We start from the raw sequence: 17,690 nt of genomic DNA on the forward strand, positions 1-17,690 counted from the left end.
TAGGAAGGGCGGGAACTCCGGTTTGTTGCGGTGGCGGCTGGGCAGCCGGTTGGGCTGGCGGAGCTTGTACGTTGGGTAAGGTGTGCTGATGCTGGGATCGAGTTTGTACAGCCAGCATAGGTAGAGCCCCACGTTGCATAGGGGTGAACAGAGAGTTGGTGGGTCTTTCGAGTTTTACCGGATATTGTGGTAAACGGGAGAGGGCATCCGCAAGAACGTTCTGCTTCCCAGGGACGTGCTTCAGGGTGAAACGGAACTGCGCAAAGAACTCCGCCCACCGTTGTTGTTTCGCCGATAGCTTATGGGACCCCGTGAGGGCAGCTAGATTTTTGTGATCGGTCCAAACCTCAAAGGGGACTTTAGACCCTTCCAAGAATTGTCGCCATAGAGTCAGTGCATGATGAACTGCTGAGGCCTCTTTCTCCCAGATGGGCCAGTTTAATTGAGCGTGCGCAAATTTTTTTGAAAAGTAAGCGCAAGGGTGAAGAAGACCATCCGGTCCTTGCTGGAGGAGAGCCCCTCCCATGGCTACATCGGAAGCATCGACTTGCACAATGAACATTTGATTTGGGTCTGGGTGCTGTAGCACCGGCTCCGAAGTGAAGAGGCGTTTGAGGGCCAGAAAGGCGGCTTGGCATTGCTCAGTCCATAGGATTTTCGCGGAGGGCAAGGCAGCCGAGCTTACTTTTCCCTTAGTTTTCAGTAGGTCCGTAATGGGTAGAGCCACCTGGGCGAAGTTAGGGATGAATCCTCGATAGAAGTTTGCAAATCCCAGAAATTGCTGTACTTGCTTCCGGTTGGTGGGGGGAGTCCAATCGAGGACGGCTTGGACTTTGGCGGGGTCCATGCGAAGACCTTGGTGGGAGATGATGTATCCCAAAAACGTGAGTTTGCTTTGGTGAAATTCGCACTTAGCTAGTTTTGCGAAAAGTTGATGGTTACGCAGGCGTTGCAGAACTTCCCTGACCAGAGCCACATGCTCGTCCATAGTTTTCGAATAAATGAGAATGTCATCTAAGTAGACCACCACCCCACGATATAGAAGGTCATGTAGGATTTCATTGATGAGTTGCATGAAGACCCCCGGGGCCCCTTTTAATCCGAACGGCATCACAAGGAATTCATACATTCCGAAACAGCTAGAGAAGGCAGTGAGGTGCTCATCCCCTTCGCGGATACGGACTCGGTAGTAAGCTTCCACCAAGTCTAATTTAGAGAACACACGGCCTTCCTGTAATTGTCCCAAAATATCGGATATTAATGGGATAGGATAGGCGTTGGTCTGGGTAACCGCATTGAGCTTTCTGAAGTCAATGCACAGGCGAAGGTCGCCCTCTTTTTTCCGGACGAAAAACGCGGGGGCCGAGTTTGGGGCATTCGAAGGGCGAATGAACCCTCTGGCGAGGTTTTTGTCCAAAAAGTCCCGGAGGACAGTGCGCTCGGAAGCGCTCATAGGGTAAATCTTACTCTTGGTTAATGTGCAGTCCTTTACCACTTCAATCGCACAGTCTGAGGCCCGGTGGGGGGGTAAGGCATCACATTCCTTAAGGTCGAAGACATCTTCAAAGTCCCGGTATACAGCGGGTAGAGCCGGTGGTGCTGGGGCAGTAGAGGTTAATGCTGGAACGGGCGGATATAGCAGAGCAAAGTTTTGCCGATGCTGGTCGCAGGTGGGACTAGCGAAGGAGATAGTGTTTGTTTCCCAATCAATACTGGGACTATGTCCTTTAATCCAGTTAATTCCCAAGACCACTTCAAATCGGATAGGGGCTATAGTGAAGTCTATTTGTTCCCAGTGGGAACCAATTCCCATTGCCACCCCTATGGTGCGGTGATCAACTGGACCCCCCTGGAAATGGCTTCCGTCCATTTGGGCAAATTGGACGGGGGCGGGTAAAGCCTCAGAGTCGGCTCTGAGTGCAGCAAAAGTGGTTTCGCTTATGAGAGTGCGACAGCAACCGGAGTCAATTAGTGCTTTGACGGGGATTTGTGGGCCACCGTTAAGTTGCTGTAAAACTGCATCCACGTAGACGGTGGAGTCCACGTCTTTAATTTTGGTAGGAGCATTTGGTTTGATAGGAAGATCCTGAGAGGTCTGTGGAGACGCTCCATTCACCACAGACCGGAGCCGTTTTTTGACAAGTCGAGGGGAGATTCCAGGTTTAAGGCTGGAGAAATCCAAGGATTTTCCTCATCCGAAGAGGGAAAATCGTCCCCCAATGGGGCACTTGTAATCCGAGACCCGGCGGGGTCGTTGGTAGTAGGCAGGGAGGCTGGGTCCCCGGCATGGAGTGCAGAGGGTGTGGGTCTTCCCGGAGCTGCGCTGCGGGTGGCCGCGGTGCCTCTGCGTGGTGGACGACCTCGGGCGCGGGTTGTCGTGCTGGGACGAAATATTTCCTGGCGGCGTGGGCAAACGGCTGCAAAGTGGCCCATTTCTCCGCAAGTAAGACAGGCACCCCTCTGAAATCGGGCTTCACGTTCCTGGGGCGGACGTGGGGGATTTCGTGGGACGAGCAGTGGTGCCTTGGGTTGAGGCTTTTGGGTGCCTTTTTCCTTGTGCTTTTGACGGACGAGAGAAATGAAGCGTCGGCGGCTTTCCACTTCCTCGGCTAATAGGATCCAGTCTTCGAGGGTATCGGGATCGCCTCGCATGTAAGACCAGTTCAGAATGTCAGGATGCAAGGCTTCCCTGAAATGATGGATCAGGGTGGTCTCGGGCCAACCTACAATTTTACTTGCCAGTCGTTGAAATTCATCGGCAAATTCTCGAACTGTAGCAGAGCCTTGTTTTAATTGTAAGAGTTCCGTTTTGGCTCTTTCCCCCAGGAAGGGGTCCTCAAACCTCCTTCTCAGGGCAGTCATGAAGTTGTTGAGGGAACGAATAGCACGAGAGCGGGTGTCAAACTGGAGGACCATCCAGTCAGCCGCTTTACCTGTCAGAAGGGAAGCTACGTAACGCACCCGGCTGTCTTCCGTGGGGAAAAGTTGTCCTTGTTCTCGCATATAACTGTCCACTTGATGCAAGAAACAAGGCAAAGTCTCGAGAGATCCGTCATACGTAGTCCTCAATTTGAGTTGCTTCCAAGGGCCGGGCGCAGGTTGACCCGGTTGCACGGGTGGTCCGGGCGGAGGAGCAACAGGAGCTCCAGGAGGCAAGGGTGGAGCAGGCACATTAGCGGGTGGTTGCACGGGTGGTCCGGGCGGAGGAGCAACGGGAGCTCCAGGAGGCAAGGGTGGGGCAGGCACATTAGCGGGTGGCTGTACGGGTACCCCCTGACCCGGTATTGGAATGGGCTGTCTCTGAGCTATCAGGGTTTGTTGTAATTGCCTGTTCTCTTGAAGCATAAGTTCCATTACTTCCTGGAGTTGATCAACACGGTCGGAGAGCTCCCGATTCTGGGCTCGTAAGAGATGAACCTCCTCACTTGGGCCACCAGTAAGATGAGGCTTACTGGTCCGGAAGCTTGTGGCCCATTGAGAGCTATCCCCATATAAATCCTCGTCTTCAGACTCTCCTGAGTCTCGACGTCGGTCAGCCAAACGGCGTGCGCGTTGGGTCGCGCGCAACGGGACAAACGCCGGGGAATAAGACAGACCCGATAGCCCTAGTGCATTGTCCTTGGGGCGCGTGTCCACGTTCGCCAAATTCCTAATCCTTGCTGCAGCCGCCCTGGCTGCTTCTGCAGCCTCTCTCTCTCTTGCGACCTTAGCCGCTTCGGCGGCTTGCTGATCCGCAAGAACTTTGGCGTTCTCAAGTCTTAGGGCAGTCTCTGCCGTAATGCGCGGCAAAAGTTCTGTTTCCAGGAGTGCGAGTAGGGGGTCGGGTTCCCCGCCCAGCAGAGGTTGTACTCGAACCGCCAGTGCGGGTGCCTCGGCTCCAAAAGTCGAGGTCAAAACTTGAGCCAAGGTGGCTACCGGGGTGTCCTTTGTACATTCCACAAGGAGAAGAGCGGTGCTAATAGCGACTCGCTTGGCCTCAGCCTGACAGCTGGCTGCATCCGGGATCAGGGAAAAACCCTCCGGCGGGGCTCCCGCCATGGTAGAAAGAGTTTCTCGAGAAATAAGATTATCCAAAAGTCCAGTTAATATTTGTAAATCCTCAGTCGCCAATCGGGCATCGTCCAGTAATTGATCCAAGTCCTGAAGATCTAGACGAGCATCAGTATCCTCCAACGTTAACATCCAGAGACGTCCTTTAAGAGATTGCCACTGTTCCTGTACCAGTCCCCTCAAGCGGCAAACCTCTCGGGTCGTCCGGAAAAGTTCAGCGATTAAGTCTTGTAACAGAGTAGGATCCTCAGAGAAGGGCTCCAGGGTGTAGATCACCTGGAGAGCTGCACAGCTCCCATCCAAGTGGCAGGCGAACCCCCCTGGGCTCCAGCCTGGCTAGTAGAATGGTGAAGAGAAGGGATAGCTGTCATAATGTCAGCCCTTGGCCCACAGAACCAGAAATCACCACAAAGTCATATAGAGTCCAAACAGATGGCTTTTACTGGTCAAATAGGCATACAGTGCAAACGAATAAAATGACAGCTATGAGAGGCTCACTAGCTGGGAGATATTATAAGGCAGGAAAGGCGGGAGATTACACGCACAGGCTGAATACAGTTTCCCAGGAGCTGAGTTCCCAGGCCTAGGTATGCGACCTTGGGGGGCAGACAATACAGCGCAGAGACAGAGGCAATAACGAAACCGAGATAGCAGCCTGACAAGTAACATGAAAGGCAAAGAAAATGGTGCACAAAAGACAGTCCTGGACATAAATCCACATGCCTTTTCATAAGAACATAAGAAAGGCCCTGCTGGATCAGACCAAGGCCCATCAAGTCTAGCAGTCTGTTCACACATTGGTCAACCAGGTGCCTCTAGGAAGCCCACAAACAAGACGACTGCAGCAGCACCATCCTGCCTGTGTTCCACAGCACCTAATATAATAGGCCCTGCAATGCACACTATTCATGCCCTGCAATTCACACTCTTTAAGCTTGGTAGACAATGATGCCACTAAGTGTTGTCTGGAAGCAACTAGTTTCTTCAGTTTGGTTCAGCAGATCTATAATTATTTCTCTGCATCAACTCAGCATTGGCAAATTCTAACTAGCCGTGTATCAGGCATACCTGTTAAGCAATTGAGTTAAACATGATGGGAGAATCGGATCAATGCTTTGAAACCACTGAGATATGATCTTGGTAGTATATATGATGCTTTAATACAGATCTTCGATGACATGAGACTAAAAGGATTATCTGGAAATTCTTCCTGAATTGAAGCTAAGGCCCTTGCTGATGCAATTTGTAAGTTCAAGTTTGTGGTATCCCTTATTACATGGTACAACATCCTTTTTGAGAGCCAGTGTGGTGTAGTGGTTAGGAGTGGTGGACTCTAATCTGATGAACCGGGTTTGTTTACCCGCTCCTACACATGAAGCCTGCTGGGTGACCTTGAGCCAGTCACAGTTCTCTCAGGACTCTCTCAGACCAGCCTACCTCATAAGGTATCTGTTGTGGAGAGAGGAAGGGAAGATGATTGTAAGCCAGTTTGAGACTCCTTAAAGGTAGAGAAAAGCGGGGTATAAAAACCAACTCTTCTTCTCCTTTTTGAAATTAATCTTACAAGCAAGCTACTACAAAATAAGGAAGCTGGTTTAAATTCCACTGCAAGCCAATTGCAAATGACCAAGAATTACTTTGTGGGCTGCAGGTATGATGAGGGTTTCCAACAAGTTTTGATCAACGCTACTGAGATTGCAAAGGAGGTAGAAATGCTACCAAACGTTGAGACAGAACAAGTCAGAAAAAGGAGAAAGAAACAGCAGTATGAGTATGAGGCCAAGAAGAGGCACTGCAAGATCCAAAGCAAAAATTCAAAGCAGGTTTCTGTGATGCTGTTTTAGACATGGCCATACAATCTGTTGAAAAGAGATTCCAACAGCTACAATGATATAGTTCCCTATTTGGCTTCCTGTATGATATACAGAGTATCAACAACATCAACAAATCTGATGTATTTAAGTCCTGCAAGAATTTGGAAAAAATAATTGCTGCACAATGGAAACAAAGATACTGATGCTGAAGATCTGTGCTGTGAACTTATAGCAATAGCTCGAATAGCTTCCAGAGTCTGTGCCTCCACAAGGAGTACTTCTCTTCGTACTGCAACAAAAATTCCTGGATAATGTGCCTAATGTTTCTGTTGCTGTAAGGATCCATCTATCTCACACTTCAAAGCTCAAACTTTTCAAAACGTACATACGCTCACCAATGCTGCAAAAAAGGCTAGTTGGTTTGGCATCAGCACTTGGCCCAAAGGAATCGGTGACAAAATTCACAAAGGAAAAGGCATGCAAAATGAGAGTTTGATGTGCCTGAAATTGAAACATTCAAGAGACTTACATTTTAGCATCACAATTCATAGGATTATTCAAAATGATTTGTGACCTGTGTGCTAAAACTGTTTTGTATTTGAGGAAGAAAGTCAAAGATTGTTGTATTACGGGTTCTAGCCATTTTTTAAAAAAATTAGCAATTTCAAGTTTTGTGCTTTTCATTTTTTCTACAAGGCTTCTGTTTTTGAAAATTGGTTAGCAATGGAGGGGACAAAAGTAGTTACCTTTGCCTAGGACTCAAAAAAGCCTGGCACTGGCCCTGTGTGTGTGTGTGTGTGTGTGTGTGTGTGTGTGTGTGTGTGTCTGGACAGACAGACAGACACAGTAGATCTCTAAAATAGCTCTCTAACTATTCGGAGAGCAGAAGAAAGAAATGTGTATTCAGTAATAAAATTCAAACAAACCCTCTTTGTTCTTTAATATAACGCAATTGCTAAAAATAATTATGTTTGTTAATCTCTAAAAATCTTTCAGACTGGTACTTTTTGGTCTGTTTTTCACAGTTCCAAAAAATGAAGGAAAAGAGGCAGGAGGGGAAAAGATGATGCCAAAGATAATCTGACGGGGACATCTTCTAAATGGAAGAGTTAATAGATGTCCCTGCCAAAGCTGATTATCCTCACAGGCATATCTATGCGCAGCATTTTTTTTTACTGATTATGTCGTGTCCCCTTTGGGTTGGGAAGAGTTTTTCCAAACTGTGTAAGCAATGGGTGGCTTCCTATTACATTCTCTGCTTTTGTCTTGTGCTAACCTGCCTGCCTGGGGGAGATATTTTGCTTGCGTTCCCTGGTCCCAAATGCTAGAGCCAGAGAGGCAGAGGCTATACCTCCACTAGGGTTGCCAACCGCCATGTGGGGCCTGGAAATCTCTCAGAATTACTCCATACAGAGATTAGTTGCCCAGGAGAAAATGACTGCTTTGGAGGGTAGACTGTATGAAGTTACACCCTGCTGAGCATTCTGCCCTCTCCAAACTCTGCCCTCCCCAGGTTCCACCCCCAAATCTCCAGGAATTTCCCTTCCAGAAGATGGCAAGCCCCCCACCCCAACACACACACACAAACAAATAATACTGTGTGTTATTCCCAGGTTGCCATTATGGTTGCAAACGAATTCTGGGAGCAAGGTGATCTTGAACGAACTGTCCTACAGCAACAACCAATTGTAAGTACTTGATTATATTAATATCCGTAGCTTGGGGGTGCTACTGGATCCTGGCCTACAGTTGGAGGCTCAAGTCTCATCGGTGGCATATAGCACCTTTTATCAGCTTTAGGTGATTCACTAGGTACGGCCATCCCTCAAAAAGTGTGATCTAGCCATGGTAATCCATGCTCTGACCATATCCAAGTTAGATTACTGTATTGTGCTTAGAGCTATTGAACCTGCACCAAAGACAAGGAATTCTCTACCCCCTACAGTTACCATAGAGTTTATGGTCATTCCTAGAGAGGTGTGACATCATTTTCAGATTTTCCTCAGAAGTGACTTCACTCCACCAGTGATGGCACTCACCCATGTCCCCTTCCCCCAGTGTCCCACTGGTTGCCAGGCCTCCTATTGTGGCCTCCCACTGGCAACCCTCAGTGCCTGCCACCACTCCTAGAGGTGGTGGGAGAAAAAAAGTCATCAGTGTATGTTCCATGACACCACCTCCAGGGAAAATCCGGAAGGGATTTCAAGTAGTTCTGGGAGTCACCAGAAACATTATGGTTTTACCATAGAGTTTCTGGTGATTCCTAGAGCTACCTAACATCACATCTTGGTTTTTCTGGAGGTGAAGTCATGATGCATATGATGCTGGGCACCCCTATGTCCCCACCCCTCAAGCTCCTGCTAATGACCAGGCAAGTCTTGGCAACCCTCCTCTTGAGGCTCACCTGTAGGCACCAGGTTGTAACACATTTTGTGTGTGTGTGTGTGTAAAGTTCCGTCAAGTCACAGTCGACATATGGCGACCCCTTTTGGGGGTTTTCATGGCAAGAGACTAACAGGTGGTTTGCCAGTGCCTTCCTCTGCACAGCAACCCTGGACTTCCTTGGTGGTCTCCCATCCAAATACTAACCCTGCTTAGCTTCTGAGATCTGATGAGATCAGGCTAGCCTGGGCCATCCAGGTTTAAATTAGGGAGTTTATCTTACCAGCTTTTTAACACTCTGCTTCTATGTTATGGAGAATTCAATGTTGTTTATGTTCAATGGCTTATTTGAAATGGCATGTTTTATATTGTTACATTGTTTTAATTGTAAGCCACCTCGAGTAGTACTCTGAAAATGCAGCATAGAAATATCCCAAATAAATAAACATTGTCAAGTCTATAATTTCCTCTGAATACTGAAATGGTTATGTAAGTACCTCCTACCTAATGGGGGTTGCTGTTGCACGTATGAATGTTTGGTTTGGTTCTATATGGTTCCTAATTGTTGCGCTGAGTTGAGATGACAGGCCATTTCCGCACCATTCACTTACAGCAAATTATCCTCGTGGTCAATCTGCGAGGTTTGGCAGCGCATTCAAAATTTCTGTCTGCATGTTGCCTCTTTCGGCCTTATATACATTCTACCCAAGAACTTTTTACCCTGTCCGCACTTTCCTGAAAAAGAACAGGGAAGCGTGGCTTCATTTGTGACATTGTAGGACGCTCCCCCCCTCTTCACCTCCATTTTTTGGGAAGTGTTGCACATGCGCTCTAACGATGGTGCAATGGTGCAATGCTGTCTCACTGGGTTCCTTTTTTGAATTGTTTCCTCTACTATATTTGTGATTCTTGTGTCTCAATGACATTTTGAGAATCACCACATTTGCATGTCATATAGAAAGGTCAATTTACTCAAAATGGATGCCATGACCCTAACCGCAATCGCCGTGCAGGTTCGTTCCCTCCACACACACCCAACAAGCAATCACAGAGCCGCTGACTTCTCAGGTAGTCAAAATACAATAAGTAACAAAATTAAAGAATAGGGGGATCAGAAGGGAGATGGGAATCCTGTCCATGGGATTGTTTGGTGTGGGAACCAAATCAGAGAATGCTACATCAAAACTGCCCCTTTCGTGGATTATGTCTCCTACGAAACATGTCCGCCCCTCAGGGGAAGTTGTCTTTGAAACGGAGAAAAAAGAAACATTGTAGAAAAGTGATTGTAGAACACATGTGATTGTACAATAAGTGATTGTAGAAAACATGGAGATTAAACTATTGGGCAACGTATCCCGTACCAAATGGAGGGGAAATAGTGTGGACATGAAAAGATACAACTCTTCATTAAACGCTGCAAACAATTGGTACAGAAACAGCCTTAGACTGTTTTAAGATCTGTGCTGGAGGCTGTGGTTGACCATTTGAAAAACCTTTATTAAAATTGGTTTCCTTCAACAAGAGTGTTACAATATTCAATCTTTTCTAGCCTATGATGGACAGGAACAAATCTGATGAACTGCCCAAGCTTCAAGTTGGTTTCATTGATTTTGTATGTACCTTTGTGTACAAGGTAAGATGAAGCATTTAATTTCACATGGACTTTTTTTTAACAACACTTTTTTTAAAAAATAAAGAAGGGTTTGTTATGCATGTTATGTTCAGCCTCATAGGATTTTGCATATCCTATAAATATGGAATCTCCTTTACAAGTTGCTTCTCTTTTACCAATACCATCCCTCCCCCCGCTTTGAGTGGGAGGCAAATCCAAGATTTGGGAATATGGTTGAAATCTGCAAACTGTTAGAATAAGGCCCTGATAGCAGGGGTCATCGTAACGCATGGGCATGCTGGGCAGTTGCCTGGGGGCCCCACAAGCATAGGGGGCCCATGCTAATCTATGTATGTTGTGACTTGCTGTCAATGAATAAATAAATACTATATGAAACTATTAATATTTGTTATTGGAAAATGCACATTTAGCATGTGTTTTACTAAAAATAATGAACAATATTAATGTTAATTTGGGATGGATCTGTGCTGGAGGCTGATTATACTGAATTATACTGATTATACTGAAGTATAATCTAAGAAAAGACTTGTTCATTATGGAAGCACCAGTAAATATATCTTTAAGTTTTATCAGCTATTTACATCAGTGGTTCCCAAAGTGGGCAGTACTACCCCCTGGGGAGCGGTGGGATTACCTGGGGGGCACTAAGAGGCAAGAGGGCAGCAGGGGGGCGCTAGAAGTGGGCCCCTTCAACTGTGTTGTTCACTAATTTACAATAGATCAAGCTATGGCACCATGCTGGCAAATCTGGGGGAAACTATCAGAATTTTTTCCAGACTTTGAAGAGCTGGTACCACTGGATCAAATCTATCAGTTTTGTTGAATAAATTTCAACTAAAAAGTTTTAATTTGATTTTAAATAGATGTGCAATTAATTGTTACTGTTTTGAAATTTTATTGTTATTATCTTCTTTAGTGAGTCACGCAAACCCCTATTTTGAATAAGGCTTTTTATAGGATAGGGTGGGGGGCGCTGGGGTTGAGTTTGTGGAACCAAGGGGGCGGTGGCCTGAAAAGTTTAGGAACCACTGATTTTCATCTTTATTCCTGTGAGTGGTTGTGTAAGTAGGGGTCCCAGGGCACTGCTTTGCCCTGGGGCCTAAAATGCTGTTAAGATGGCCCTGACTGGCAGCTGCTGGTATTTCCAGCTTTTCCCTCTCCTGAGCTACCCTTTCCAACCCTGGGAAAGGATGGAGTCTCTGTGGGTGAAAACGCATGGTCGCTTTAGCCTCCTTTATGCGCTGTTTCAGCCAGGATTCAGCCAGGATCGAACGCACATTCGGCAAAACACATGCATTCGATCCTGGCTGAAACAGGGAATAAAGGAGGCTAAAGCGACCATGCGTTGTCGCCCTGTGTCTTCCATGAGTGGTGCCCTACTTATGGAACGCGAAGGGAGCCATTTTGCCCCACCCTCCTCCCCACTGCAGCTTCCCAGCCAGCATGGCTATTATTCGACATGGGTCCTGCAACCCCAGTGATACACTTTCCCATAGTTGGAAGCGGCTGATGGGAGAAGGGAAAGCTGGGGAGATCAGCAGTCCCTGCAGGGTCCTTGTACACTTTTGTGTACAAGGGTCCTTGTACACTTTTGCACCGGCACCAACCCTATATTTGAGCTCAAAACTGGTTTAGCTTAAACTGTCTGCTGTTTAATAAAATCAGTACAGGTCATCTGAACGTTATCAGCAGTGTTTATATTGCCTCTGAAATGCACCATGAATAGTCAATTTATGGATGGGCACTGTTTACTCAGGAATTTTCTAGGTTCCACAAGGAAATTACACCTATGTTTAATGGTCTTCTAAACAACCGAGTGCAATGGAAAGCACGGGCTGAAATTTATGAAGAAAAGGTGAAAGCTCTTGAGGCAGAAAAGAAGAAGAAGGAGGAAGAAGCTGCCAAGAGAGGTAACGAGTATTTACAATTACCATTCTTCTATGAGAGAACTCTTTGTAGGGTTGCCAGCCTCCGGGTGGGGGGGGGGGAGCTGGAGATCAATCCGGAACTACAACTGTTCTCCAGATGATAGAAATCAGTTCCCCTGAAGAAAATGGCTGTTTTGGAGGGTGGACTCTATGACATTGTATTTTGCTGAGATCACTTCCCTCCCCAAACCTCGCCTTCCAAGGCTCCACACCAAAATCTCCAGGAATTGCCCAACCTAAAGCTGTCAGCCCTAACTCTTTGGTACATACGTGCAATACATGCCTGTCATTCCGGGATCTTTTGCTGGACTTGGTTTTCAAGGTAAAATGTCACTGAACGGGGTTTAATGGTGTATGAAAAGAGAATATAATATATTTAGTGAAAAGGGGAAAAAATACCTCCACCCGAAGGGGCCCCAGCTAGGGTTGCCCGGTGCCCGGTGGTGGCGGGCAAACCCCCGGCAATTTGCCCCTCTGCCCGTCGACCACCTGAGGGTCGGCGGGCAAATGTGGGCCGCTTTACCACTCAAAGGGCCGCTTTACCACTCAAACTAAAAAGCCCCTTGCAAGGTGGCACTTCCGGTTGCAAACCAGAAGTGCCGCGTGTGCGCGTTGGCGCGCGCGCAATCACACCCACAGCCCGATAGCCTCACGCTGGAGCAGAGGAGGGACCTAGTAAGCCTAACCCCAGCATAGCATATTAAATGTGAAAGTGGGATGGGCACAAACAGAGTGGGAAAATAAAGTTTGTGTAAGTCATGAATGTCACTTTCCAGCAAAATTTCTCCTTACCCAAGACTGCAGCTATAACCACCACTAGAAGGGCTGAACGAATAGTGTTGTTGTCTTATTAACCTGTTTAAAAACTAGCTCTCTCTTTCTGTGCCATTTCTGAAATGTAATTTGTAAGCCTGGACAGGGAAGTTTTAATTTTCACAAATAAGGCATTAGAAAATCATATCTGCCTTGGTCACAAAGCCAGACCCCTCTGGAGTTAAGTGCCTTGCATGATCACACTGCCATTCGCTTCGCAAATCAAAAAATGAATAGTATTTGTGGGAGATCTCCAGGTGGTGGCTGGAGTTCTCCCAAAATTACAACTGATCTCCAGGCAACAGAGATCAGTTTCCCTGGAGAAAATGGCCACTTTGGCAATTGGACTCTATAGCATTGAAGTCCCTCCCCAAACCCCGCCCTCCTCAGGCTCCACCCCCAAAATCGCCACGTATTTCCCAACCCAAACTTGGCAACCCTAGCCCTCAAGCTCTTAGAGGGAAATTGACGTTTACTTATTTGTAAGAGCCAGCGTGGTATAGTGGTTAAGAGCAGTGGTTTGGAGTGGTGGACTCTGACCTGGAGAACCTGGTTTGATTCCCCACTCCTCCACATGAGTGGAGGAGGCTAATCTGGTGGACTGGATTTGTTTCCCCACTCCTACACACGAAGCCAGCTGGGTGACCTTGGGCGAGTCACATTCTCTCAGCCCCACCTACCTCACAGGGTGTCTGTTGTGGGGAGGCGAAGGGAAGGTGATTGTAAGCTGGCTTGATTCTGCCTTAAGTGGTAGAGAAAGTCGGCATATAAAAACCAACTCTTCTTCTTGTTCCAAGTTCAAAGTGAAAACCCTGTATTTCCCTGCCCATTATCAGTCAATGTCTTAATTAAAACTTTTATTTTTAAATAATCTGCTCACTCTAAAAAAAAAAAAAGGTAAACGTAAAGGTCCCCTGTGCAAGCACTGGGTCATTCCTGACCCGCGGGGTGACGTCACATCCCGACGTTTACTAGGCAGACTTTGTTTATGGGGTGGTTTGCTAGTGCCTTCCCCAGTCATCCACACTTTACCCCCAGCAAGCTGGGTACTCGTTTTACCAACCTCGGAAGGATGGAAGGCTGAGTCAACCTTGAGCCGGCTACTTGGAACTGACTCCCATTGGGATTGTTGGGATCACTCTAGTTCTGCTTCAATAAAACATTATTGAATAGATACACAGGACACTAGCATAACCCATAGAAATCAATCCTGTTTAAGCATACATATGATTCCTGTTCTACCTGTATTGATTTTAAGGAGGGGGGAATTTTAATTTCTAAGGCCTTGTATGCCCCGTGGTCACCCCCGCCGACTGCTTCGGGGTTTCCTTTTGATTATGCATGCCTCCACAGAGGTTTCCTAGCCGAAAAATAAATGTTTAAAATGATTTTTTTTTTAAACAACAACCGTGAAACTCACATGGGGCTACGCCAGCTAGGGTTGTCAGGTCCCTCTTCGCCATCGGCGGGAGGTTTTTGGGGTGGAGCCTGAGGAGGGCGGGGTTTGGGGAGAGGAGGGACTTTAATGCCATGGAGTCCAATGGCCAAGGCGGCCATTTTCTCCAGGTGAACTGATCTCTATTGGCTGGAGATCAGTTGTAATAGCAGGAGATCTCCAGCTAGTACCTGGAGGTTCGCAACCCTAACGCCAGCTATTTTGTTGATGTAGCAACGCTGCAGCATAGAGGGTCGTTCCCAGGCCGAAAGGGGTTGGAAGCTGACTGTCAGCACCCCCTGATGCCAGCGCAGACACCCACATCTGGTTTTTTTGCTGCTAACATGGCAGCGCTGGCAGCCAAGGCCCTTACTGCTGTGTCGCTCTGCGGCACCAGCGTAAGTGCCCCCACGCCGTCATCCATGCCACTTTATCACGGTGCAAAGTGGCACGGACACCGGCTCCTATGGCGCTTTGGCCCTTCCTTTCACGACTGCACAGTTAGTCTGGTTTACAAAAACTCATGCTGAAATAAATGTCATTAGTCTTTTAAGGTGCCACTGGACTTTTGCTTTAGAATTTGCTTGCTTTCTGAGAAGCTTTAGTTATTACATTCACTTCATTTGGTGAATAATATCTGGATAGTAATTGACGCACAAATGTTGAAAATGAGATGAGTTTTATAATGGTCACATACATGCAACAAAGTAAACACCTTAGGCAATTAATAAAGTTCATTGAAATAAACAGGCTCACCTTAATACCTTTTTTTTTGCCTTTTATTAGCAGCAGCAGGAGGTGGAGGAGGAGGAGGTGAAGGCGAATCAAAAACATGTACAATTTTATAATTAATTTAAACGACTATAAACATTTCAAGGACTACATTTCTGCTACCGTGGAAGAACTCTAGGAAGATCTTCAATGAACCCCAGAGGATTTCTATAAAACATAAAGTAGCATAGACTGTCCAGTCCTTACACATTTGCCGTTACTAATGAAATGAAAATGGTGAAATCCAAAGAAAACTGAAACAACGTGAGGGATTAACATAATCAGGATTTCACAAAATAAATGGTTTATGGGTTCATTTCTTGGTTACTGGTTTCTGTCATTCATGCTTTACACAGAATGTTTTTTTATTTAATGTATTTAAACTGTAAATTGTCAGGAATCTATGGTATTTACAATAGCCCTCTACAGATGACATTATGTGCATTGAAATCAATTTGCACAGATGAGGGGAGAGCATGAGTGAATGGCTCCCGTACAATTGTTGGATCATGAGCATGGAATTCAATTTTGGTGCACCAACTGTACATAATGGGAACACATGGCATGTTTAGTCCTCCCAATATGTACCATCACCATGTTTTGTGAATGGGGCCATGTATGTATGTTCATGTATGTGCAGCTTAGGTACATGCAACATCTGGGGTTCCTTGTGCACATACTGAAAGCTGTGTGCCCATGGAAAATGTGGGCATTGCATTCGTACAAAACGGTGACCACAAATATTGGGAGGATTGTACATAGCATACATTCCTGTTGTGCACTTTGGGAGTGCCAGAATTGACAGTCTGAAAAGGACTGCAGCCTAAATGCAAAGGTTCTACGTGATCAGAAACATTATGAAAAATGTCCTGATAGTCGGAATGGATTCTGTGTGCATGTACGTGTGTAGGCTCCATGCTTACAAGTTGATGATGATCATGCCTTCTCCATGAGTTGATTTCAATTTATATGATGTCATGCATAGAAAGCTTTTACCTTCAGTCATATCATAAACTCTGTGTTGCACGCATGTAACCCTTTAATTATCGTTGACTAGAAATAGGTTTTATACTATGTTTACTTTCATCTTTTGGCATGAAATACATTCTTTATTCTGTATTATCAGTAATAAAATTGTAGCACGTGTCATTTTAGAAGTTGTAATTCCAGCATCAGATTGGTGCCTCATCGCACACGCACATACGCACCCTGATCCGACGAATTCCTACTGGTGCAAGATTCCAGTGCAAACAAAATGTTTTCCTACCCGCAAAGGCTGCTTTATTTATTGTTCAGTGAAGTTGACAGCGCTGCCCATTTTCTGCACAAATTCATCTACCATATCTGCTGAATGGATGGACAGTTCCATCATGTTGGTTGACTCATGTTACCTTTGTGTGGTACCACTGCACCATGGCTCCTTCCTCAATAGTGCACTATACCACCACAAACCACAGGCCATAGCAGTGGAATCCATGGTGCGTTTCATCTCCACACCAATATTGTGCTATTTATTTTAAGAGTTGATGACCCATGGCTTCTCACACTATATCCCACAGCTAGGGAGGTAACATGAGAAAGAGGGAAAGAGGCGACTTGTATACACTACCGAGGCCATATAAAACGGGAGCCTTTGTTTTAAAAAAGGCATCTCCGCACACACAAAAAGGCACAGTTCAGACCTTGAATCAGCTGCTGTGCTCAGTCAATGGGGAAGCAAAAACAACCAACCATGACCTCATCCTAATACACTGGCCATAGTCTAGAAGGCTCAGCTGCAACACTTCGAGGCCTTCTTTGAGACCTAGCTTTTCCTGTAATTAGATCTCAGCCAGCATGGTGTGGTGGTTAAGAGCGGTGGACTCTAATCTGGTGAACTGGGTTTGATTCCCCATTCCTACACACAAAGCCAGCCGGATGACCTTGGGCTAATCACAGCTCTCTTAGAGCTCTCTCACCTCACAGGGTGTCTGTTGTGGGGAGGGGAAGGGAAGGTGATTGTCAGCCGGTTTGATTCTTCCTTAAGTGGTAGAGAAAGTCAGCATATGAAAACCAACTCTTCTTTTTTTTCTCCAAGTGAGCCAACTAGAGAAGATACTCCCAGAGAACCTTCTGGAGAACCCCAGGTGTTTATACAGATAATATATTGTTTAAGGATGTGGAGATTGTGGGTGTAATGTAGAATTAGGTTGTTTTGATTTCAATAGACATTTTTTTTCTATATAGGTATGCTTAAGACTGCAGCTCATACCTAAGTCAGGGGGAGGTTTTTTTTTTCATTCACAGTCCTGTGCCCACAACCAACATGAAGGTCAAGAGGAAAGATGTTCCATGGCCACTACTCCAGTTTTAGAAATGGAGCAGCTTCTATGAAGTCTAAGCAGCCATTAGTCAGCTGGAGTGGAGGAGAAGGTTTTCTCCATGGATTCATATTGATTAGACTCCCATCAAGTCTAGATTGAGGAGTCTTTTCCCCTTGTCTTGGAGCTTAAGCAGGCACTGGAAATATTTGCATTGAAGGTAAGAGTTTACCCACTGTCCAATACTACTGGTTTATTTAAAACAATTTATATGCTCCAAAAGCAACCTGTACGCATGGCAGATTACAATAACTTATCATAACATGTGTTATGGCGTTAATGCTAAACTTCCAAAAGCTTCCCAAACACTTGTGAGACTTCTCTTGCAAGAGTTAGGAAATGTTATTAGGCAGGTGTGGATTGCTGTGCTATGTTCAAAGGTGTCTGGGGAAAGAGGGGAGAAGGCCTGTTGGCTGCTCTGCGTGGAGACAATAGAAAGCAGTGAGAAGTGTGGGGGGGGTGGCTACACCCCCAGGCAGCAGGTTGAGCCACCACCGTCAGAGG

The 17,690-nt window shown here is 46.2% G+C and overlaps 2 protein-coding genes across 2 annotated transcripts in view; both read left to right on the plus strand.

The window, feature by feature from the left end:
• LGI1 (leucine rich glioma inactivated 1) overlaps positions 1 to 17,690 on the plus strand; it is a 290,579-nt gene that overhangs the window by 195,338 nt on the left and 77,551 nt on the right. The window lies entirely within an intron of this gene.
• The window catches only part of PDE6C (phosphodiesterase 6C), a 73,459-nt gene that overhangs the window by 53,677 nt on the left and 2,092 nt on the right, over positions 1 to 17,690 (plus strand). Inside the window, exons 19-22 of the mRNA XM_056850485.1 lie at positions 7,478 to 7,552; positions 9,796 to 9,879; positions 11,636 to 11,834; positions 14,290 to 14,453. Of these exons, the coding sequence (XP_056706463.1) occupies positions 7,478 to 7,552; positions 9,796 to 9,879; positions 11,636 to 11,834; positions 14,290 to 14,453 (522 nt within the window). The remainder of the gene's footprint in view (positions 1 to 7,477; positions 7,553 to 9,795; positions 9,880 to 11,635; positions 11,835 to 14,289; positions 14,454 to 17,690) is intronic.

This window comes from Euleptes europaea, chromosome 5 (genome assembly GCF_029931775.1).
Source record: "Euleptes europaea isolate rEulEur1 chromosome 5, rEulEur1.hap1, whole genome shotgun sequence".
In the NCBI taxonomy this organism is placed as follows: domain Eukaryota; kingdom Metazoa; phylum Chordata; class Lepidosauria; order Squamata; family Sphaerodactylidae; genus Euleptes; species Euleptes europaea.